The sequence below is a fragment of the Medicago sativa genome, chromosome 6 (assembly GCF_051527215.1).
Source record: "Medicago sativa cultivar Bolivia chromosome 6, Bolivia_mono, whole genome shotgun sequence".
NCBI classification, from domain to species: Eukaryota; Viridiplantae; Streptophyta; class Magnoliopsida; order Fabales; family Fabaceae; genus Medicago; species Medicago sativa.
In genome coordinates this window covers 18,476,516-18,502,914 of record NC_140754.1, presented here as the reverse complement: position 1 = coordinate 18,502,914, position 26,399 = coordinate 18,476,516, and the positions used below count along the sequence as shown (strand labels likewise).

General features: G+C 30.4%; 3 protein-coding genes across 3 annotated transcripts; all 3 read right to left on the bottom strand.

Moving 5' to 3' along the window:
• Positions 1-2,301: 2,301 nt before the first annotated feature.
• Positions 2,302-3,010, bottom strand: LOC146913422 (pectinesterase inhibitor-like). Its single transcript, XM_085719609.1, has one exon. The coding sequence runs from the start codon at positions 2,960-2,962 to the stop codon at positions 2,441-2,443; it is 522 nt and encodes a 173-aa protein (XP_085575735.1). The 5' UTR covers positions 2,963-3,010; the 3' UTR covers positions 2,302-2,440.
• A 9,312-nt stretch (positions 3,011-12,322) lies between these two features.
• LOC146913421 (pectinesterase inhibitor-like) lies at positions 12,323-12,889 on the bottom strand. The gene has a single exon (XM_085720249.1). The coding sequence runs from the start codon at positions 12,866-12,868 to the stop codon at positions 12,344-12,346; it is 525 nt and encodes a 174-aa protein (XP_085576375.1). The 5' UTR covers positions 12,869-12,889; the 3' UTR covers positions 12,323-12,343.
• Positions 12,890-21,521: 8,632 nt separating this feature from the next.
• Positions 21,522-21,953, bottom strand: LOC146913420 (pectinesterase inhibitor 1-like). The gene has a single exon (XM_085720927.1). It carries the CDS (start codon positions 21,951-21,953, stop codon positions 21,522-21,524), a length of 432 nt encoding a protein of 143 aa, XP_085577053.1.
• Positions 21,954-26,399: the final 4,446 nt, after the last annotated feature.

Here is a 26,399-nt window from a genome sequence, read left to right as displayed (position 1 = left end):
ATCGAAGTCTTCTACCATCTTCGAACCCATATTTGCTTTCAATACAACACTCTGTTCGAATCTTCTTTAAATCTAGGTCAACTATACTTTGACCACATTTATTACAGCTAGTAAAATATATTGGCTAACAGCCATACATACCATAAACAACCTCAAACCCTAGCTCTTGGTTCATCAATCCAATCTTCCAATCAACTTTCTCTTTAGCTCTTAACCATGAGATCACCAAGATAATTACTTAACCCCCAAGCTTCCAAGCATCATTCTCTACCAACATCAACAACCCTAACTTCATAATCTATTCTTGATGGAGAGAAGAAGAGAAAGACAACTCAATACAAGCTTCTAATGATTTGGTATCTTGAAAGATCACAAGGTGAAGCCTTGCCATAGATGGAAGAAGTTGGAAGAGATAGAGGAAGAGAAAGAGAGAAGAAGGTGTGGGAGAAGAGAGAAGAGAGAGCAATTTTTCCATCTCAAACCCTAGAGAGAGAAAGGGAAAAGATTATGAAGATATTTGGCCCCAAAATCAATTAAATACTCCCTTGACGCGCAATTACCAAAATACCCTTTGTCTTTAGCGTGTTAAATACGACTCTGAGACTTAGCTCGTATTTGACTGTCATCACTTAATAATATTCTCAATAAACTTACTTTCCTTTACATTAATCTTATGACACGATCGACGGTAATATTCTGATACTGACTGGCGGGATATTACAAAGAAGGAGTGAAAGATAGGGACACAGAAAGAGAGAGCAATTAAAAGGGTGATGAACCACAGATTCAGGATCGAAAGAGAAAAAAGGTGAACACAAGGAGGAGAAAGAAAACAAGGTGAAGGAAAGACAGACGGTGAAAGAAAGGTTCAAGCTTCCTCAAAGGGAGAAAACAAACAAAACCTAAGGACAACTACCATCATATAGGATACAATGGAGGAAACAAAGAATAGAAAGGAAAGGGGAAGAAAAGAAAGAGAAGAGCAGAGTGTGTCGGTTGATAGCGATGAATGAGAATCTTGGAAAAACGATTTACGATGAAGGGGAATCTTGGAGCTTCATCGCGATTTACGATCGTCATAGGGGGATAAGAATGAACTTACTTACTGATAAACATAAAAAAATTATTTATTTATTAAAGTTAATATAAATCAAATCAAATAAAAATTCATACATTGTGAAACAAATTCAAAAATTTTGAATGACGCACATGGGTTGACTTAAAAACAAGGATCAAAAGTGGTGACGAAAAACTTTTGAAAGACTTAAAATCGAGGAAAAAATCTAGGGGAGTTAAAACGAAAAAATTTAAATATTTATAGGGACCATTTACGTTATTTTTAAGAGATTGTTTTTTTGAGGAATGTTATTTTTAAGAGAATATTTCATCAATTGAAATGTTCTAGGAGGGAGGCTGATTGAAAATCAATTTCGGCATTTTCGATGTTAGGGTTATTGAATAATATTGGTATTTTATTTTCTATTTTTTTTAAATTTAATTAATTAATTTTATGATTATATTTTAATTAAAATAACACGAAAATGAGGTGTCAAATGATGGACCATGTAATAAGCTCACCTAAAAAAATTCGTAGGGATCAAAAACTTAGTTTTATAAAAAGGGTTATCAAAAATTAACAAATTCAAAAATATGGAAATCAAAATGCATTTAAGCCAAAAAGAAAACGCACACTAAACAGCACCTAAAAAAAATCCTTCAAAAAAATAAACACCCAAAGAAAAGAGAAAAGGACCAGAATTCTTATTTTTTTTTTAATGAGAGATTATTATAATATTATGAATTTTTCTGGAAATTTTTATTCAAAAATATGAATTCTACATGAGTTTACTTTAAAGGAATGACCAAAAGTGAAGATGAAAAAAAATTTAGGGACTAAAAGTTGAAGAATTTTTTTAGAGGGACAAAATGAAAAATTGACATATTTATAGGGACCAAAAACATATTTAACCCTTTAATTTATATGTTGTGTATTTATTAGTTAGAGGAGAGTGTATGACTTTTAAGAGAGTGTATGGATTATAAGTTCCATGATATATGTGGATTCATGTTTCAAATTATAAGTTTCACTATGCACATTTGTTGACAATAATAACTTTGAAATTTGAGCAGTAAACCATGTTGATGACTCAATTCAATATTGTTATTGTTTAAAGACCTCATTATATATGTGTCAACCTTTTTACACTATGTTGGTGGCTAAACAAAATTGAACCAAAATCAAATCAAATACAATACAAACAAGAAAACTTTTACAAAATCATGTTTAAAATCAAATCAAAATCAGTACAAAAACACAATTACTCAACAATATTGTTTAATCTCTCAAACTTTGTATTTCTCATAACTTTTTTTTGGACAAATTTCTCATAAATTGACTAATTGTAACATTATTCAAGAAACAGAAAACAAAATTAATAGTCTACTTTTTTAATAATATGGCTGCAATAATAAGAATAACATCAGCAACTTGATTGACATCATTTGCATATTTTGGAAGCAAAGATTTATCAGATGGATCTCCTGAAAGACAATCATCAACATTGGTCATGACACCAGCCATATGAATATTCACACCCTGGTAATCATTACTCTTCAAGAGTAGCCGGACTTCGAGAATATCGCCAAGAATTCCATCCTCACCAAAATGATCCAAACAATCCTTGTAATGGCCTTGTTTCTTGGGGTCACCACGGCTATTCGCAATCAACTTTTTTATTAGAGTGACTGAAGCGGACGCATTGGTATTAAGCACGTCAATGGAGTATTTTGCTAGACTAACGAGGTCTCCACCTACATTACCCGGCTTTGATTTGAGAAGAGTTAAACAAAACGAAGGGTATTTGGTTTGCTTGCAAAGATCTTGCAAGTTTACATCATTAGCAGCATAGGAAGATGCGACACAAAAAAGAAACGCAACAACTAGGATTGAGAAACGAGCCATATTATTTTTGCTCTTTTTCTCTCAAGATTCTTCTAAGTATGTTGATGATTTCTTTTGTTTCACTATTTAGGACTTTATATAGATGTCATCAATCGAAATTAAACAATACAATAAATTTAATCAAAAAAACACAATAAATTATGGTCAAGGCTTTTATTATTCGGTTTTGATCGAAATTAATTATTTTATCCTACTGTTATATGAATTTTATGGTATTCTTATGCGATTTTCTTTCAACGTATATTTTTTTGGGTAATTTTATTTCCATTTGTTTACGATAATTTCCATAGACATGATATTACATGAATTGACTCAATATTATTATTTGATTTTATTCTATGTTTTCATAAAATTTAAAATTTTGCATATTTATCTTTTATTTTCAACTATGTTTTTTCAATAATATAGTGTTTCTTAAAATTGAAATTTTGACTTTGCATATTTTTTTGGATGATATTACTTGCATATACTCCCTCCGTTTCAAAATACATGTCCATTTTGGAGAAATTGCAGTAACCAAGAAACCAAATAAATTTTGTTATTTTTAATGAAATTATGTGTGTGTTTTCTATAATACCCTTAACCATTTATTATTTCATTCTATTTTTTTTCTCTCTACAATAAATATGTAAGGGTATTATTGATAAGACAGTAATTAATGTTGTATTGAAACTTGAAAAGGACAAGTATTGTGAAACAAAATTATTCTCTAAAATGGAAAAGTATTATGAAACGGATGGAGTATTTATGTTTGAATTTTGTATATTTATTAAAAATTAAAATTAAAATATATTATTTAAAAGGGGCGGACCCAGGTAAGTTTTTGCAATTTGCACCAATGATATTGCTTTCATGCTATTTGCACACCTTGAGATTTTTGCTTTGCACCTCCTCACCCAAGAGGCCAAGACTGAATCACACTCACACGTCTCATTGAAGGGTGACGTTTGACTTTTAAATTTTAATGCTATTAATAATTTCTCATGAAAGGACTTTAAATACTGTTGGTAGTTGACTTTCATTTCCCATAAAAGCCAAAAACGCATAACATTGAACTCATTTTCTAAGGCTTTGACTCAATTACTCATCTGCCACTGCAAATCAAATGCATTTGTTTTTTTTTTTTTTAAGGAAAATCAAATGTATTTGTTATTTACTTGCAGTTTCAGATAAATAATATTTCCTCCATCTTAAAATAACCGAGTCATTTGCAAAAAAAAAGTTCCGAATACACTTTAATTAATATTAATTTTATCATTCTCCCAATTCAATATGACATTTATGATACTGATGAACGCATCAATACTTGACAAAAATGTTCAACCATTTCTCTCTCTCTTTTAGTGATAAATTTTCTCTTAATATATGTTAAATGAACAAAAGACTCAATTATTTTGGGACCGAGAGAGTATAACGTAAACTAAAAAAATCTTTTTGCTCTCTAATTTCTGATCATGTTTTTATTCTTTTTCTTTTGTCTATAAAGACTATGATTATGATTAATAGTGTATATAATGTAAAGGATACTCTTTTGAAGTTATTATAGTGATAAATACTTTTTTTTTATAAAAATAAATGATATTCATTCATTCAATTTGATAGAGTTCATCGATACAATGAAAATTCACTAAAAACAAAAAGGATGAATCTGTGAACAAACTAACATCATCCATGTTAATTGCATAAAACGGCAAAGTATAAAGCCTAAACATATGACTATATTTAAGCCTCCGGAATACTCATGTCTCCAGATCTACAACGTTGACGAATCCAAAGTCGTTGATTTAATCTGCATTGGATCGAAGCTGATCTGACAATCTGAATCGAACAAATACCTGAACGAAACAAGAACGACAAACAACGTCGCACAAAGACGATGAACAAAACATCGTCGCACTAAGACGACGAAATCACAATAAAAAAATGAAATAGATGTGAAAATCACTTATTTCAATAAAAGGGAAATAGAAAAACGAATTAGAGGAGTTTAAATTGACCCTAAATCACCCCTCTTTTAGTGGATGAAGGAGAAGAAATTAGAGTTTTGGTGACGCCTCTATAGAGAGATGGGATGATTTCTCTTTTTGATATGTTTTGGCCAAGTTGAATAGATTTTCTCCTTTGTATCGTGTATCTTGGCATGTTTCCATCAGAGTACTAGATTTTATGAATTAAGTCCACTCAAATATCAAAGTGAGAAAACTCTATCAAACTTTTATGAAGGGTTGCAAAGAACTGATCGTATCATTTGTTAAAAATTCGAACAACGAAAATACAACATACAATGTCTATCAATCAAAGGTGTAAGTTAACAAGCTACAAATACTTGGTTTTTACTTAAAAGCCACATCATCTCTTTTATAACAACCATTAAGAAAGGGTATCAATGTAATTTTGTTTTTTCTATTAAAAAAAAACTTAAATCATCCATTAGTGACGTAAGAACTTCGTCTTGTTCGGTTGTTCCGTCTATTATCTTTTTTAACTTAACTTCGCCGCTGAACACTGCCACATGGAAATCTACTGTAATATCCCGCCTGTCAGTATTGGAATATTACCAGTCGATCGTGCCAGAGGATTAATGTTACGGAAAGAAAGTTTGACGGAAATATTTATTATGTGAGGTCAGCTAAATACGAGTTAAGTATCAGTGTCGTGTCAAACACGCTTAAGACAAGGGCATTGTGGTAATTGCACGTAAGAAGGGTATTTAAGTATATTGGTCCTAAAATATCTCATTTTCCCTTATCCTTTCTCTCTCTAAGCTTTTTTTTAGCAAAGATTTTCTCCTCCTTCTCTCTTAATCCATCGCCATCTTCCTTTCTTTCTCTCCACTCATCCTTTCCAGATCTTCTTCCTCAAATGGTAAGGCTTTAACCTATGTTCTTTCAAGACATCATAATCATGTAGAAGCTTGGTTTTGGTTTAAGGATTTGAAGGTTGGTTGAACCAAGAAGTTATGGTTTGATGATGAAGTGGTGAGTTGGAAGAGAAACCTAAATATTGATGAGCTAGCAAGAATCATGGTGCTTTGGATTGCAAGAAAACATCAAGGTTGTAATGGTATGAGTTAAGAAAGCAAGTGATCAAGAGCTAGGGTTTTGGCTTGCTTGAACTTGAGACTTGGAGCTGTCACAAGAATCTTGTTTAGGTGAGTTCTATAGATAGTTTTCCCACCCTTGAGACTATGTGTTTATCCATGAAAGGAAACATGAGATTTTAGTTTATGATTTCTCCCCTTCCTCATGCCATGTCCACTAATCTTGTCAATCCTTGCCTCCTTAATGTTATTTTAAGTGTCTATGTGAATTTTAGAGTTGAAATATGCATTGGGTCATTGAAATTGGAGGTTTTTGAAGAAAATGGTTGTTTTACACGTTCTGTTTGGTCATGGCCTGCCGGGCGCGCCATTTGTCGCCACGACGACAAGCTGAAAATATAAAACATACCTTTCTGCCATTTTGTCGCCATGGCGGGAAATGTGTCGCCACGCGCGACAAGCTGAAAAACAGAAAGCATGACTTTCTGCCTTTCTGTCGCCACAGCGGGAAATGTGTCGCCAAGGCGACAAATACAGAACAGAGTCATGAAAATTGTTTTGTTCCAAGCAAACAGCGGAAAAATTCTGTTTCATTTTCAAGGATTATTTATAGATATATATCCCTCCATTCCAATGGTTCCTTGTGAATGTTTCAAGCCATTTTATAAGGAATTAGGAAGCAAGAATTAAGATAGATTGGTGAGGCATGACACATGAGGATAAGATGACAAGTATTACGTTGGGGTAGCGATGAACTAAGAAAGGGATAGAATGTAGAGCCTTGACATAGCTTGTCAAGAACTAGAATAGCTTGTCAAGAACGAGAAGGCTACGCATGAGCATTGTGTATGTTAAGACGCGAAGTGATATAGAGTATTCTCTTCGCATAGGAACTAGAACGATCATGCAAGCATGACTAGACGTGAATCGATTAGATATCTATTCACATTGAAAGTAAAGCAAGCATATAGTTTACCTCTAGTGGGATCGTTTAAGGATCCGAGGTAAAAGAGATAGCATGTATACGTTAATCCTTCATGCATGTATAGACCAAGACTTTAATAAGGATGTAGGTGTCGTGTCCCTTGTGGTCCACACTAGGTTGGCTCAAGGGGTTTCCACTAGGTGAGACGGGGTTATCCGTAAGGAACCCGCACGTCACTGAGGGAATGTCGTTGGTTATACCTTAGATAGGTTTCCATCGGTTAGATAGGGATTGTGTTCGGGTTTACTCCACCGCGGGGCTTTCCATAAAATGAATTCAGATAATTGTTTATTTGTTCAACGCTAACCTAATGAATGAATCTGACTATGCATATTGATTAGACATTTATATGTTATGTCATAGAGCCTTGACGTAGATCGTCAAGAACTAGTAGAGCATTGACGTAGATCGTCAAGAACTGATAAGATGTCAAGAATGATAAGTTGTTAGATACAACGGATTTATGCAATAGAGCATGTAGAGAAAGTTATGCCGATGATGATCTTAGGTTTCCCCTAATCGTCCGGTTTAGAATCGTGTCATGATTATGTTATGCTTAGGCCTCGATACGTAGAGCGTATTCTTGGCAATGCGGTTTTAGTTTCCCCTTGACCGCCATGACACGTATAAGAAGTGATGTCTATAACAAGGTAAAAAGAATCTTATGATGGCCTTAGTATGCACGACCGTCTAAGTATGCAAGTCCCCACACACGTATAATCAACCGGCAGGTTGTATTGCAGACACGTGGTGACCGTAGGTTTCCTCTGATGTTACCTATAGCCTAGGATTAGGTAGAACTCACTGAGACATTATGTCTCATCCCAATCCTTATTTGTTTCAGATAAACAGGCTGGATGACAAGCTAGTAGCCGAATGGATATTTCAGCAAGTGATCGTTCGTACCCGCTGCAGGATGATATGGATATTCAAGGACGCATTTACTATGTTTTAGAAAAGTTGAGTTGTATCATTATTGTACGAACGCTTACTGTTGTATAAGATATTTATTCGAAGTTTTATTGTTGTAAATTTTAATGTATCCAGTACTAAAGTTAACGCACATGCTAAACTTTTTAGATATGTTTAGTGTGGGTGTTACATCTACCACACATTGCTTGTCATTATTTCTGGTGAAAACATCTAAGAAAGAAAACTAAGATGAAGATTTGATTCAATATATAAAGGGATTCAGAAATTCTAACTCAAACTAAGATGATAATCAAATTCCTATATTATTGATGATGAAACTCTTTCTTTTATAATTGTCGCAGTAAGCGGTTATATTCAATTTGTTGCATAAAATGAAAAGCGGTTATTTTCAATTTGTTAGAGAAAATAAAAGAAAGTAGACAAACATTGTTGGGGAAGATGACAATAAATGCAGGAGATATAAATTCAAAAACTAAATATATATCAAATTACATTAATGGCCATATTTGAATAGAGCTGGTAAAAGGAAAGTGTGGGGTATTTTAGTAAAAAACAAGTAGGTGTAGTTTGCTAACTTGCACCTTAATGTTTTTAGGTGGGTGTAAGTTAGCAGCCCCCATATATATAATAAGAGCATCATTGGAGATACACTACAACAAATTGAGATATGGAAATATTTGAAAAATATTATTAAATTACAAAAAATGTTAGTAATTATTTATATCTAGTAACATTTGAACAACTGTTAGGTAAAGTCTATGTTACTAAAGAGTTTCAATAACATTTTTTTAGTATTGTTCGTAACATTAAAAATTGTTACTTGTTTACATTTTTCTATCATAATTGGTAACAATAGAAAAATGTCGCCAAGTTCCTCTAAACAAATGTCGCCTACTTATAATTTTTGCAACATGCCGCGTATTTATATTTTTTGCTTAGACTTCATTCAAGTTTGTTGTAAGACTTTACTTTGAACTATACAAATGTAAGATTAGCCTTTATTTACATTCAAGACTCCAAATATGTTCTTATACACACATTTGAAATTGGATTTCATAATTTAAATATGAACTATGTAACACAATTTCAATTACATACTAAAACTATTGCAAGTTTTCATCTAATTAAGCATGTACTCTATATAAAAGTCTTTTATGCATTGTTCTTAATCTTCTATCCGAACTATGAGTGCATCGAACTACCTATAATGAAAATATCTCACATTTTTTCCATAGTTGTCAATATTTTTTTTCCTTGTCGAGTCCCTACTTGGTAAATTAGTACATTTTATATGGTAGTCCTATGTTAGATTAGCACATTTCTGTTTGGTAAAGTTAATCTGTCTATCAGAAGGCTCTTTTAGGTTCTACAAGTGCTAGAATGTAGAATGTTTCCTCATACTTTTCATCTCGCTACCATCGGTTTTACCTGTCGTTTTGTCACCTAACCATTTTGGATTTTTTTTTACAGCAATCCGTGGTTCAATGATACGTAATATAAAGGAACTTGTACTCTTTGGCTTTGTTTGTGAATTTAAAGGGGAAGAGCTTTTGAAAAAAGGGAAGAGGCGAGTGAAAAAATAGAGGACATTAGAAGAGGATGGCTTTGGGGATTCATTTTTCTTCGTAATAAAAATAGTTTTTTAGCCCTAACCTCATTGGTCCAACATTCCAAATGAACAAATAAATTAGAAGAGACCAAAAAATTAAAATTGATCCACTTCATCACCTCTTCCCAAACCTTTGACACCACCTCACAATGCAAGAATAGATGAGTTGATGTTTCCTCATCCTCCCCACATAACACACAATTCGTCAGCATCCGGGTTCAACATGTTAGGCATAGCAAGGTTGGGACAAGTAGGAAATCTATCAAGAAGAATGGTCCAAGACAAAGACACCATTTTAGATGGAGCGAGACTCTTCAAATATACCGAAACACCACCGTAACAAACTCAACTCTTCATCTAGAAGCAAGGTTCCCTCAACCAACTTATATGCGGACCAAATCGAGAGGGCTCCAGTATCCTCGTCCCCCCACCTAAGGATGTCAATGGGTACCCATGTGTACGGATAGTATGATACCCGCCCCCGCCCGTTGGATAAATATGATACCCGTGCCCGCCCCATATCCTCGTGGGTACCCACTATGTGGGTACCCGTGGGTATTGAGGTATCCATGAGTATTCGTGGGTACCCATGAATTTTTGAATTTATTTATTTTTTTGTAGAAATAATAACTTTTTTATAACTAGCAAAAAAAATTCAACTTTTAAACATCCATACATAATCTATTCAAAATTTCATAAATCCTACATAATCCATAGAAAATTCATGATTCTTACATAATCTATATGATATGTTTTATGATGTGAATGAAGTAGAAACGGTGAACTTGATAAGATGAATTATAAAAAGCAAAAATAAAAATAGGTTATTAATGAAGAATCTTAGGTGGACAGTAAAATTTCCTTCAATAAGGTAACAACTTTAAATAATAAGATAAGATATATAAGGATATTTTAATAATTTACTTAATTTATTATCGGGTATGGGTACCTGTGGGTATGGGTACAATCAAATCTGTGTTTATATAATAATGTGTAGTCAACTACCCGTTTATTATACCCGTGAATACCCATTTAGCTATCCACCTCGTGCCCGTGACGGATTTAACCTGGGCATGGGTATTTTTGCCACCCCTGCCCCCACCACCACACATCCTCGTCTTCCAAACCTCTAAACCCTCCCAATACACCCAACAAGTTATTAATTAAATTCCATCTCTCAATTAAAAGAATCTCTACGCCAAAGGAGCCTCCAAATCACCCGATTATCACGCCTTTCCCATTAATCTCCCACCATTGCTTCCTTTTGGGTTGAAAGGGGGTAAAGTCTAGGAAAAGACACTCGGAGAGTATAATTTCCCACCACATATCTGTCCAAAAACTCATGTTTCTTCCATTTGATTGACTCGGTTTCATGGCCCATGTGGTTTATTTTATTAAGTAATTGATAATGAGATGCCATATGTATTTGTCATTTGATTGATCTTGTAATGTATGTATATGAGATGAGATATGAGATAGGAGATAGGAGATTATGAATGGATATGCATGCGGCCGAACCTGGGTGTATATTTATGAGCGTTTGTAGTCCAACGATATTGTCAACAGACATATTCACTGTGCAGTTTGGATCCGTTTTGAGACAAAAAGTCCCCTAATTCAAAACTAAAATCATATGCGGTTTAGTTCAGTTTAGATGGTTATTTAAATTCTACATGTAAGATTAAAAACAAACATGAAATATATTAATGCAATATACAACCCTAATAAAAGAATAAATTAAGTATTATTTGAAAAAATAAAATAAGTATTAAAATTTACTTTTGCGGTTTAGTTCGGTTTGTTTTGGTTTTGAAAAAGTGGTCCGAAATCGAAAGCAATGTGAACAGGTTTTACAAAACAACATTCAAACACATCCAAATATATTTGGTTTTGTGCGATTTTCAGTTTTTATGATCGATTTGCATTTTAAGTTTGGATTTGAACACCCTTAACTGTCAATAGTCGATGCTTGCTTAGGTTTAAAATTTGAAAAAATGCACTCAATTCATTGTAAATTGAATTTGAAAAAAATGCACTCAATACAGTGTAAATCAAGTATATATTAATAAGAGTTTTTGTACCAAAAAATTAAAATAAGAGTTTAATATACTCTATTAGTGTGTAATTATTTTACACGTAAAACAAATGATGTGTTGTCACATCAACTATGTGTTTTTAAATTCATTATTTAACGTGGCAACACATCATAATATATATGTGTAAAATAATTGTACACCAACAGATTATACTTATTAAAATCTATTAATAATATTATACATTGACCCTTTCATCATTCAATTATTATTAAATACATTACATCATTCAATAATTAAACAATTTTGTCAAAGGAGTTATTAAGATTAACATCATGATAAATTTTAAGATTTCTTCCTTTATTTCTTTTGGTACAAGAGAGGGCAAAGCCCAATTCTTCCTTTATTTCTATTCATTTTATAATAGTACTCTCTCCATTTCAAAATATAAATCAATCTTCATAAAATAAACTGCATATCTTTGAAGACATCTTCAGGTCATATGTGGATTCATGTTTCAAATTATAACTTACACTTTGCACATTCCATTAACTTAAAAATTTGTTAATGTTTAAGGACCTCATTATGTGTCAACCCTTTTACATCATGTTGGTGGCTAAAAAATTTAAACAAAATTAAATTCAATACAAACAAGAAAACTTTTACAAAATCATTATTAAAATTAAAGTAAAAGAAACACAATTACTCAGCCATTAATTGTCTAAACTCTTAAAACTTTTTTTTATTTTTCATGTTATTTTTCAAGATACATACAACGAAATTAGGAGCCTACTAACATATTTGTCATAACAAGAGTAGTATAAGCAATTTTCTCGACAACATCACCATATTTTGGAAGCAAAGAGGTATCAGATGAATCACTTAAAATACAGTTTTCAACATTGAACTCGAGATAAACCATATCCACACCCACTTGATTGAAATCGAAATGTTTGAAGCGTTTTAGGGAATCTAGAACATATCCAAGAACTCCTCCATCTTCCCCAAAATAAGCTAAACAATCCTTGTAATGTTTTTGTTTCTTGGGATCACTAGCACTTTGTGCAATTAGTTTTGTGATTAGAGTGAGTGTATTGGACACATTGGTGTGAAGCGCGTCAAGGGTGTATTGTGCTAAACTCTTGAGGTCTCCACCTACACCATTAGGTTTAGATTTGAGAAGAGCTAAACAAAATGAAGGGTCTTTGGTTTTCTTGCAAATGGATTGCATATCCACATCATGAGATGCATAGGAGGATGCAACAAATAAAATAAACACAACAACTAGGATTGAAAAACGAAGCATATTGCTTTTGCTCTTTTTCTCTCTTTGGTTTCTCCTAGTGATTTCCTTTGTCTCACTAGGGCTTTATATAGATTTCATCAATTGAAAACAATACAATTAAATATGGTCAATACCCATATTATATTTTGTATCTAAATGAATAATAATCTTATTAATAATTTTGTTTAGATAGACGAAATGACATTTGTCATTGAAAACTCACACACAGAAATGAAAAAGTTGAGCGAATTTTTACCTGTAGAGTTATGACTTGTAAAAAAATTTATGTATCATTTTTTTATCAAGATTTTATTAATAGTTTTATTCTTAAAATTATTCATAGAATAAAATTAATTCTATGAATATTTTTCCACTAGGATATGCAGGCATGAAATAGTTGTTAAGGTAATCATTGCTACCCAATCCAATGGAATAGATGCATTTGCTAAGATAATTTGAAGCTGTATTCTCATCTCCAAGCAAATTTAGTTTGTACTCCCTCCGTTTCAAAATACATGTCCATTTTTTGCAATGTGCACTATTCACTTGACTTACTTTGACCATATTTTTTAACTAATCTATAAATACAAATACTAGCACGTAAGATGTTGTTGGATTTGTCTCGACAAATATTTTCAAAATATTAAATTTTTATAATTTTTTACTTTAGATAATTAAAGATATTAACAGTCAAAATTGTGCATTGGCATGTGTGAAGTGATTGACTTGGACATGTATTTTGAAACGGAGGGAGTATTAAATTTGACTTTTCATATTTTAAGGCAAGTTTCTTTCAAAAAAAAAATTCAAGACAAGTTAGTAGTATTAATTACGGTACGTTTAGAAAAATAATAATAAATGCATCTATTAATTTGAGAAAGAGTTTATATCTAAGGATAAATTATTAGTCAAATTGCTCTCTCTCTCTCTCTCTCTCTCTCTCTCTCTCTCTCTCCTTTCTCTCTTGTGAGCCGTCACAAAAACCCTAGTTTCTTCTCCTTCATCCACCAAAGAGGGGTGATTTAGGGTCAATTTTTGACCCAAAATCACCCCTCTAACTCGTTTTTCTATTTCCCTTTTATTGAAATAAGTGATTTTCACATCTATTTCGTTTTATTTTGTGATTTCGTTGTCTTCGTGCGACGTTGGTTGTTTGTCGTCTTTGTGCGACGTTGTTTGTTTTTCTTGTTTCTCCCAGGTATTTGATCGCTTCAGATTGTCAGATCAGCTTCGATCCAGTGCAGATCCAATCAATGACTTTGGCGCCATCCACGTTGCAAATCCGGAAACATGGTTATTCCGGAGATTTAAATATAGTCATATGTGTAGGCATTTGTATTTTGCCGTTTTATGCTATTAACATGGATGCTGTGAGCCTGTTCGCAGATTCATCCTTTTTGTTTTTAGCGAATTTGCATTATATCGATGTACTCTTTCAATTTGAATGAATGAATATCTTTTATTTTGTCAAAAAAAAAATTATTAGTCAAATGATTGCTTACATATAGGAACGGAGGAAAAAGTACATTATGTCATTTAATATTTGACCAAAAAAATAACCCTTTCATCAATGCTTTACATATAATCAATTTTGTCAAAAGTATGTCATTTAATATTTGACCAAGAAAATAACCCTTTCATATGTCATTTAATATTTGACCAAAAAATAAGGGAAATGTTAACGAGTGCCCTTAGGGCACTTAATAAGAGGTTTAAAATGGAAATTTTGTTTTGAAATTTGTGCATTCAACACATTAAAACATCAAAAAGTAACTTTTTCTACATAAAAGTTATCAATTGTTTCTATTTTTTGAATCCTTAACAAGTGCCCTAAGGACACTTGTTAACAAGAACCAAAAAATAACCTTTTCATCAATGCTTTACATATAATCAATTTTGTCAAAAGTATGTCATTTAATATTTGACCAAAAAAATAACCCTTTCACCAATAATTTCCATATAATCAATTTTGTCAAAAGAGTACGTATTTATTGGTAAGATTAAAATCATGATAAATTTTAAGATGTTTTCCCTATACTTCAATTCATTTTATAATAGTACTCTCTGTTTCAAATTAAATATAATTCACTTTGCAAAAAAAGTGTATACTCCTTCCATCTCTAAATTATAGTCGTTTAAAGTTTGTTCACGAGATTATTAAGGAAATCATTGATTGTGTTGATTTTAATTGTAAAATTAATATTATTTAGTAAAACACTCTTATTAATTGTAGTTAGTGGAGTAGTTTAGTTGGATGAAATTCAATAAATAAGGATATAATAATGAAGAAAAAAAAATAAATGTTGCATTCGTATTATAAAGTGAAAATTATTTTGAAAAAAAGAAAAAATGTTAAAGAGACGAAGTGAATATCTTCGAAGACATCTGCTCCGTGCTTCAGGTCATATGTGGATTCATGTTTCAAATTATAACTTCCACTTTGCACATTCGTTTGTCAATTCTCAATTCATTATTGTTAATGTTTAAGGACCTCATTATGTTTTTCTCTTGAAGGAAGGGACCTCATTATGTGTCAACCCTTTTACATCATATTGGTGGCTAAAAAATTTAAACAAAATCAAATTCAATACAAACTAGAAATTTTTTACAAAATTATGATTAAAATTAAAGCAAAATCGATACAAAAACACAATTACTCAACCATTATTGTTTAAACTCTTAACACTTTTTATTTTTCATATATTATTTTTCAAGAAACATACAATGAAATTAGGAGCCTACTAACATATTTGTCATAACAAGAGTAGTTTCAGCAGTGTTGCGGACAAAACTGGCATATTTTGGAAGCAAAGAGGTATCCGATGGATCCCCTGAAATACAATCGTCAACATGGTGTTGGATTAATTATTTAATTAATCAATTATGGATTGACAATAATCAATTATTATAAGTTGATGTCATAATATAAATTATGGTCTATTGTGATAAGCACTAATTATATGATGAATTTGAGTGATTGGGCTTTTGTTACTAAATGGACCGTGATGGGTTGGACCATTTAGATAAGCCCAATGAGAGGTCCCTGCCCTCAGCCGTTTAGCTATTTAAACGTCATCCCATTAGACGGTTAATTATTCTGAATATTGGTGAAAATATAGAGCTAGACGGAATGAGGGTAGTTACCCCTCTCATCGTTGTCGGCGTTGTCTACGGTTATCCTTCATCAACCTAATTCAAAGGTACACAGTCTCTTGTTCCTTTTTGTTATTGATGATATGCTATAATTTGTATCTAGTGATCTATGGCTAAAAATCTAAAACTTTCATCAATTGGTATCAGAGCCTAATAGATACTTTTTATGGCTATTATTAACTGTTAATTGTGTATTGCTATTAACCATTAATCGATCGTAGTCTACCAAAATTGTAGATCGATGCATTGCACATGGCAAATATAATCGCGTTGTCTTTTCCCATAAAGGGTTTTCTGATTTTTTGCGATTATAACCTTTGTTAGATTGGCAGGATTCATCAATTAATCCTTTTATGAATCTGTATTATATTATACAAACCAACATCATGCGATTATAAATTTAATTAAGGGTTATGTTTGTGATCGTTATCCTATGCCTTATCTATTCCTTTTCCCAATTTTGTGCATAATCGTAAACTTATTTCTTACTGTGTGTTTAAAAACTATCCTAAATTTCATTATGCTTGTTGGTTGAATAAATGTCAACGATTCTCAAAATTATAAAAGGGTTTCCTCATCAAATTTATGGCTGGGTATTGTAAAATTATAACTTTGGCACATTATTTTGAAATTTTTGACACATTTAAATATTTTATATGTTATTATTTGGGGATAGTTAAATTATATTCTCACATTTTTTGTGTGAAAATTATATGAATATTCCTTACTCTTGTTTGACATTTTTGAGAAATCTTACTCTCTTAGACTTGAGATTGATGTGTCAATGAGGAATTTTACATCGCTAATTAACTAGTAAATATTATTATTTTGGGATATAAATATAATTTATCTTGTAACCAAAATATTCGGAAGATTTGATTTATTTTATACCCTTAAAATTTGAGATTTAAACTACTTTTGAGATCTCTAAATATTTGATGTATACTAATATGAGAATCTTATGTTCTTTTAAATCATGCATTCTTTAGATTTGAGTCTACAATATAACACTTATGTAAATTATTCTTTTAAAGTGTTAGTATTGTGAAGAATCTTTAGACTCAGTCTTATATTTTTGTCTCAAATATCTTGTATAAACTAATATATTTTTGAGAATTGTTGATATTGTATTTTTTGATGCATGGATTTCAAAATTTTGTCAAATCTTGAAAAGATCATATATCGATTAAATTGAGAATAATTTATTTCAAATCATGTATTCTCAATATTTGAGCTTAAACTGTTTTTTGAAAATTCTCTCTTATATTTACTATTGTGAATTTATAGAAGGCTCAATTTCGTTAATTTCAATGCCAAGTATAATTAATTTATATTTTACGATTTTAAATATTCTTGGCATTATAAATATTCTAATGTAAGATATTCTTGAATTCATATTGTCTTAGCATAAAGATCCAAAGTTCACTAATTGATCATTCTTTTGGCAACATATTTAAACTAAGACATTTGTCTTTGATTCTTGTCACAAATTGTTTTGAAGGGTCCTCATAATATTTTGTTTTCAAAATGAGTATAGTGAGTTGTATATATATGTCATTTATATTAATTGAATATAATATTGACATATTTATCTTTAATATACATTATGCTTTCTGCTATACTCTCTAATCTAGACCCGTAATTTATTACTCTAAATTTTGTGATAAATACTATTAGTGTGTCTTTTCGCAATTAAATATTTGGATCACAATTATGTTAAACTATGTATTTTTGTATATAGTAAATAATGCATTATTGCATTTTTTATGCTAAAATTATAATGATGAATTAAAATTTGTAAGCCTCTTTGTTGTTTATCTGTTAACTATTATCAAAACAACTTATTAAGAATGGAGGCAATTTTTGAAATATGTATCATCCTTACATCTGAATTCTTATATAAATCATATTGATTTATAATTAGAGTCTCACATATGCTTATTTATAATTGCTTATTCTCTATTGATGAATATTTTTTGAGATGACTATATTATAAGATATTCTCGTTAAGTCATCAAAATTCAGTGGCTCTAAGTATAAGGATGAATGTCACACTCTGCGAGGTAAGTTGTTATTTAATTATTTTATCCTCTTGTGACTTATTGCTTATTATTGCACATATGAAGAAATTTAGTTCTTCTTCTCTTTTGTTGTGCAATTATGATATCCTATATAGAAGTGAAATCCTTTTTCAGAATATTCTAAACAGAACTCTGTTGTTATATACTATTTTCTTACTATAATGCTCCATTTTGTATTTGTGTTTTTTTTTTCTAATTTATAGTGGGAGCATTGAAAAATTTTATTCTAAGAGTTCTTTTCTGGATAAATTAGAAAACTATTTGACACACTTCTATTCCAAATAACAATTTTTGTTATTATACTACTTCATATAAAAGAAAATTATAAAGTCATATTTATGATGTGCTAATTTAAAATTTTGTTAAGCACATTTTTCTATCGTTTGAATATGACCGAAGTTGAGTAAATTAAGTACAATTGTTTATGCATGATATTATTATATCATATTCTCTTAAGCATAAAAATTATTTATTTGTATAATTGTAATCTCACCTATCGTGGGTACAATTATGCGAATTTTGTTAAATAGATTAGCATTATATTGGTAACAGTCATACCCTATCGGTGTGTTGTTATTAATATAATTGTTATTATTCAATGTACCTAAAATGTTTATACTTATGTCAATTATAATTAAAATACTCTATCAATGTTTAAATTTTGTAAGACATAAGAATGATACATTGTGATGATATAGTTCTTACTTATTATCGTTAAGATCCTTGAATGAGATTAATATAAGTAAGTTACTTTGTTAAAAGACATGTAGAAAATTGTATAAATTTTGCAATCCAATATTATTACATTTTGAATTAAATTTCTACCTAAATGTGATTTTTTATATATATAAATATTTTGGATTGCTACTATCCCTTTGTTATGTGAGTGACGGACATACCCTATCGATGTGACGTTACTTAACATATCATTTTGTGATAGAGAAATAGTTGAATATTTTATTTAAAATATCTTTCAAACTTTTTAATTCAACTATCATTGTCTATTCTCTATCAAGTGGGAGAATCATTGCTATGTATTGTGTAACGTGATGGACATACCCTATCGGTATGACATTACTTAACATAATCATTCTTTTGTGGGTAAGATAGTTTAACTATCATTCTTCAACAAGTGAGAAAAATTCTACATGTCAACTAACTATATCTCATAAACAAATATATTTATTTGTTTTTCATATTTTAGATATGAAATTTTTTGTAGAGACTTATATTGAGGATATTAGTTATGTTATTGCTATTCTTTAATACTTATGGAAGCTTATGACTATTTTCTCTTATATCCTCAATAATAATAAAATATAAGTCTTGTGTATTTCCGCTGCTTGTAACCTAATTGTTTCTCAAATTTGTGTAAGTATAATTATAACATTTGAGTTTTGAGTGAGTTATTAAAATTGTGAATAGAGTCTCATATCCTATTTTATAATAATAGAGACTTATCTCACTCATATGATGATAAACCTTTTATATAATCATCATATTTTGTCGTATAGAGGTTACTATATTTATAAAATTCTTTGGAATTTTAATTGTGAAAAAGGAGTTTTTATGTTATAAATTTCTTAAATGAAAATTTACATTCTCCTTAATTCTAAATGCAGAATATGTGGTTAACTACGAAACCCAATTCTTGATAATATCTGCCATTGATAAAATATGTATTTATGGGGTTTCATATTATCTTTGAGTTACCACTTGTGTTAATAATTCTGCTATGCTCATGTGCAAAAATGTGGTTGAGTTCATGAAACTCTATTGGCTGAAATTATATAACCACTTATGTTGATAATCTTGCACTAGTAATTGAGTATCCCACTGTTGAATATTACATTATTATTATAATATTTTGTATCAGTGATCACTAATGAGAATCCCACTTACTCTTGTTTATATATATGTGGGATCAGTGGGAGTGTGTACACAATATTGTATATTATGAGCTCAAATGAGAAATCTCACTCTTGTTTATATATATATATATATATATATATATATATATATATATGTGAGATCAAGAGAAATGTGTACACAATATTATTGTTGTTATCGCCATATACTCTTGTGCATACTATAAAATATGGCATAGCTTAAGAGACTTTAAACTTTAGTCTCATTATATTATATTGAGATATATGTTAAAATTCTATCAATCTCAATGAGCATCATAATTGGATGCTTAAGTCAATTTTGTTGGAATATGCACAATAACCTCGCAGCATGCAAATATATATTGTGCTTCTGTTTTACCAACATTCCACATTTTATGAGGTCATAAATAGTAAGTACAATGTATAATATCAATACTCCTATCGAGTATGATATTGTGTTGTTGTGGTACTTATAATTTGAGATAATCATACATGTTCTTTTGTTATTGACATTCTAGTGGCCACATTAATCCACATTTTTTTCTTTAAACTAAGTGTCTATGTTAATCCAATTTGGGGATTATTGAATTTTGCTTTTATGGATTTTCATAGTCACGTTTTTTATAAAAACTTGGATTAATTGAATGTCGTAGAACATTTATTGATTTTGACTATATGTAATTACACTCTTAATAGGCTATCCCTATAAGTAATTACTATTCGTGTACCTATGTGGATATAGGACTTCTGTAATATTGAAAACTCATTGGCAGAACCACTAACCACAGACTTATGTATATGAGTATTGTAACTCATAATGATTTGATCAAGTCTATGTTATTTTAGGTTAGTGGGAGTTTGTTATAGCATTTTTAAAAATGCTTGGGCTATTCTTTAGTGACATATTCTTTTTAATTCAAACGTGTCACTATAGATTCATCATTTGTTAGAAAAGTGAGTCTTTGATCTGTATGATTTGTTTTCCCTATCGGATTCAATTTCTGCAACATTAAAGCTTACTTCTCTTTTGAATGATTAGTGCTTTGACCATACATGTAATTTTAAATTTTTAAATTCTTTATGACAAGTGAATTTTTTTATTTTTTCAGTAATTGAGTATTGTCATCCAAGTGGGAGATTGTTGGATTAATTATTTAATTAATCAATTATGGATTGACAATAATCAATTATTATAAGTTGATGTCATAATATAAATTATGGTCTATTGTGATAAGCACTAATTATATGATGAATTTGAGTGATTGGGCTTTTGTTACTAAATGGACCGTGATGGGTTGGACCATTTAGATAAGCCCAATGAGAGGTCCCTGCCCTCAGCCGTTTAGCTATTTAAACGTCATCCCATTAGACGGTTAATTATTCTGAATATTGGTGAAAATATAGAGCTAGACGGAATGAGGGTAGTTACCCCTCTCATCGTTGTCGGCGTTGTCTACGGTTATCCTTCATCAACCTAATTCAAAGGTACACAGTCTCTTGTTCCTTTTTGTTATTGATGATATGCTATAATTTGTATCTAGTGATCTATGGCTAAAAATCTAAAACTTTCATCACATGGAACTTGAGATAAACCATATCCACACTCACTTGATTAAAATCGGAATGTTTGAAGCGTTTTAGGGAATCTAGAACATATCCAAGAACTCCTTTATACTCCACACCAAAATAAGCCAAACAATCCTTGTAATGGTTTTGTTTCTTGGGGTCACTACCACTTTGTGCGATTAGTTTTGTGATTAGAGTGAGTGTGTTGGACGTATTGGTGTGAAGCACGTCAAGGGTGTATTGTGCTAAACTCTTGAGGTCTCCACCTACACCATTAGGTTTAGATTTGAGAAGAGCTAAACAAAATGAAGGGACATCGGTTTTCTTGCAAATGGATTGCACATCGACATCATGATCTGCATGGGAGGATGCAACAAAGAAAAGAAACACAACAACTAGGATTGAGAAACGAACCATATTTTTTTGCTCTTTTTCTTTCTTTGTATGTTGGTGATTTCCATTGCCTCGCTAGGGCTTTATATAGATTTCATCAATTGAAAACAATACAATTAATATGGTCAAAGTCCCATTTAAATACTATGCATATTATATGCAGGGATATCTATATCTTATCTTTATCCCTATCTCTATTTATAAACATTTGCCTTTTTTTTTAAAAAGTACACTTGTCACTCAATCTTGCTTGACCTCATTAATTGCTTTTACACAAATACACATGGCAAATCATAATCAAATGCAAAGGAAAAGTTACATGTGGCAATGTAAGGTTGAATCATACAAATCATAGTCCAATCACACCATTTAAGACATTTTTTTAATGATATCATTTATGACATACTAAAGTAACAAAGTATAACTAACAACCAGATAAAAATCTTCAACAACAAAATTTTGAAAAATAATCTTAATAAATAATTATCTAAAATGATATAATTGCAAAATTTTAAAAATAGTTTTATAATTTATTAAATCTGCAAAGATAGATATTTTTATTATGATATAATATATATTTATTTATCGATGATGCATAAAAAACATGAGATAAATATTTGTCATTGCTAAATAGAAAAAACACGAGAGAGGTGTTTGTCATTGATATATAAAAAATACAAGACTAATATTTGTTCGTGATACATAAAAAAAAAGAAACAATTAATTTGCTTTAAAAATATGTTTTAAAAAAAAGTACAAGATAAAAATTTGTTATGAAAAAAAGATTGAAAAAAGCGCATCACATATATTCATCATTGATAACCCATTTAAATCACGGGACAAATAGTTGTCATTGAAGAATAGAAAAATACAGGACAAATATTTGTCATAAATACATAAGAAAGTCAATATTAATATTTGGTCATGCTACATAAAAAAATGTAAAAGAACACACTTTTCTTTGAAAAAATATTATTGAAAAGAAGCACAGGACGAAAGTTTGCTACTAAAAAATATTAAAAAAGCAAAACACAAAAATTCATCATTGGTACAAAGATCATGAGACAAATGGTTCTCATTGATGAATAGAATAAACATGAGATAAATATTTATCATTGATACATAAAAAGAATACGAGACAATTATTTGTTAGTGATAAATATAAAAAATAGAGGGAAAGTATTTTTTAAAGATGCATAAAAAAATGAGACACATATTTATCACTGATAAATATGAAAAGGAAAAAAAAGATCATTGGATAAATATTTTTCATTGAAGCATGAAAAAACATGAGATAAATATGTGTCATTGATAAATAGAAGAAAAAAAAAGACACGGGACAAATATTTATCATTGATACATAAAATAACACAAGACTAAGATTCGTTCTTGATACATAAAAACACATGATGTAAATATTTTTTTTTTGAAGGATGATGTAAATATTTGTCACTTATAAATAAAAAAAGGATAAATTTTTATGATGGAAATATTTTTTATGAGTTACATGGAGATTGAGTTATATGGAAAATGCATTGTTGTTGATGTGAATAAAAAAATTGTTGTGAATTTCATTTAAAAACAATAAATTATTCATTTAAAAACAATTACTAAAACATTAACTATGAATGATGGCCAACCAACATCCCTTATATTGACAAAGAAGTGAATTTGTTTCTAAATCATACTCAATCGGTTTTCAACTTCTGACACCAACATCCCCTTATGAATAAAGTGAAAGTAAATATGCTCTTTTAGGAAAGATTACAACAAACTAAATCAATTGCACAACAATTACAAATAACATAACAAATTGGATTACATAAAAAATACTTCAATTTTATAATTTCATTTAAAAACAATAAATTACTCATTTAAAAACAATTACTAAAACATTAACTATGAATGATGGCCAACCAACATCCCTTATATTGACAAAGAAGTGAATTTTATAAGACACCTGCTACATTTTTCTTTGCCAATGAAATACTTCACGATTGAATAAATTACAAATGAGAAAGCTTCAAAATTCTAGATTATGATCTTCGTGTATCTTTCTTTATCTTTGTGTAATCAGAATTGTCTATCAAGAGAATGAATCAATAAATATGTTTCAGATTCATGTCACCTGCTAACAGTGTAGTAATATCATGTGCTTACACAACCTTTGTCTACAATGATTCACTAAACATATTGTTAGATCTTATTAATACACAAAATGCATTTAAACTACCTATGGTTCAAAATTGACAGCTACACTCCTAAAACCAAAGTAGGTGATGATATTATCTCAAAAAAATGTGATTATCTTCAAAATCCAAATTGACAGCTACATTGAAAACATGGTCATTTGTGCTTTCTCAGTAACTTTTTCATATTGATCGTCCAAAATTGCAAAAGATACAGCAATGACATTCCATGACATATCACAATAGAGGGTATAAGAAAATAAAATCAAAAGAGGGAAGAACAATGCAATGGATTCACCTTGAAAAGTCACATTCACATGAAACAGTAGCATGCAAAGACCTAAAATTGGGATGACAAATCTCAATTGCATAGCATAAGTATCCTTCAAAATCAAATATTCCTTCATAGATAGATCTCTTTATGTTTTTGATAAATAGTTATGTCATCTACAGCAAGCAGCTTCAATTCTCTGGCAATTGCTTTATCTTCATGGGCAAGCTTTACCTTGACATTGTTCTCATCCTCACCCAATACCTGCAAGTTTCCTTAATGATAGTTTCACTACTGAGACTTAGCCTAACACAGTGTCGCAATTACATTCTAACTGGATAACTGGAAGCAAAAATCTCACATAAAATAGGCAATGCATACTTAGTAGTCATAAAATACACACCTTCTATTAGAGATACATAGTTTAGTTACAAGCAGGGGCGGACCTGAGCAAGGCAGGGTGTGGCAATAGCCACACCAGCCCAGGCCCAGCCCATACTTTTTTTTTTAATACAAAGCCAATCTTAAATAATATATATCTTCTATTTCATAACATTAGCAATTCAACAGCCGTTGCTTGTTGGTGTGGGTTTTGAGTACAAACTTGAATGTCTTAGGTTCAACTCTCACTTTCTGCACTTTTTCTTAATTTTTTTCTTAATTTTTTTCTTTTCAAGTTCAACTCTACTCTCGTTTGCAATTTTCTTAATTTTTTCAGATAATAATATAAACAATATAAATTATATATGAATATATATATATATATATATATATATATATTAAGATTTTATTTTGCAACTTATGTCATGCATTATCTAATCTATAAAAAAAAATATAAAGGGAAGACCTATTTTTGGATTGAGATTTTTTACTCCGAATTTATTTAAATTATTTTATCATTGTTCAACTCTCACTTTTTGCACTTTTTCTTAATTTTTTTCTTTTCAAGTTCAACTCTACTCTCGTTTGCAATTTTCTTAATTTTTTCAGATAATAATATAAACAATATAAATTATATATGAATATATATATTAAGATTTTATTTTGCAACTTATGTCATGCATTATCTAATCTATAAAAAAAAATATATAAAGGGAAGACCCATTTTTGGATTGAGATTTTTTACTCCGAATTTATTTAAATTATTTTATCATTTTTATGATGTCATTTCAATTATTATTGAAAAGTTAAATTCACTAAAATATAAACAACTTTACCACACAAGGAACAAAATGATTGACGATTTGTTACGATTAATACAAATGTTATTATTTGTATAATTTATTTCGGCAAAATTTTAGTCATACTTTTTTCAAAAAAAAAAAATTAGCCCCACTAATAATTTAATCCCAGATCCGCCCCTGGTTACAAGTAGTATTAATCCTATTAGTATATATAGGTGTAACCTCCCCATAAGTGGGATAACTTTCTCATATTGTAATATTCCATTTTCCATCAATACAAAGAGTTTCACAAGCTTTTCTCTCCTTCATCCATGGATACCATGATTCCTAACATGGTATCAGAGCAAACCTGGTATCCACCTGGAAGGAATTTTCCGCTGCCTTTTCCAGAGAAAATTCAATTTTCTCATGTTCATTTTTACTTTCCTCTTTCTCGTTTTCATTCTTAATCAATTTCCTCTGCGTCTTTTTCTTGTTATCTCGGGTTCTATTTTTTGTCCTGTTAATCGATTTTTCATCCATCAATCTCCAGATTCGGTTGCAATTTCTTGATCGGAATTCACATTCTGATTCAATTTCGTAATCAATCTGAGTCTGTTTTCAAAGAAATTCTTTCTCATCTGTTTCTCCCCAAATCTTAGGGTTCTGTTTTTTGTTTTTTTTCTTTTTTTTCTCGATTGAACCGATCATCCTTTGGTCAATTTCTGGATTCGGTTTTAATCTCTATCCTTTTCTGATTCTGTTTCCTCTTCGATTCATAATTTGTGCCCGTTCTTGATCAATCGAGTCTTTCAATCTATGAATTTTTCGATTTCTTATTGTGTTC

Bases quoted from the DNA above. Each gene is read 5' to 3' on its own strand.
- LOC146913420 (XM_085720927.1), bottom strand. From the start codon at position 21,953: ATGGTTCGTTTCTCAATCCTAGTTGTTGTGTTTCTTTTCTTTGTTGCA.
- LOC146913421 (XM_085720249.1), bottom strand. From the start codon at position 12,868: ATGCTTCGTTTTTCAATCCTAGTTGTTGTGTTTATTTTATTTGTTGCA.
- LOC146913422 (XM_085719609.1), bottom strand. From the start codon at position 2,962: ATGGCTCGTTTCTCAATCCTAGTTGTTGCGTTTCTTTTTTGTGTCGCA.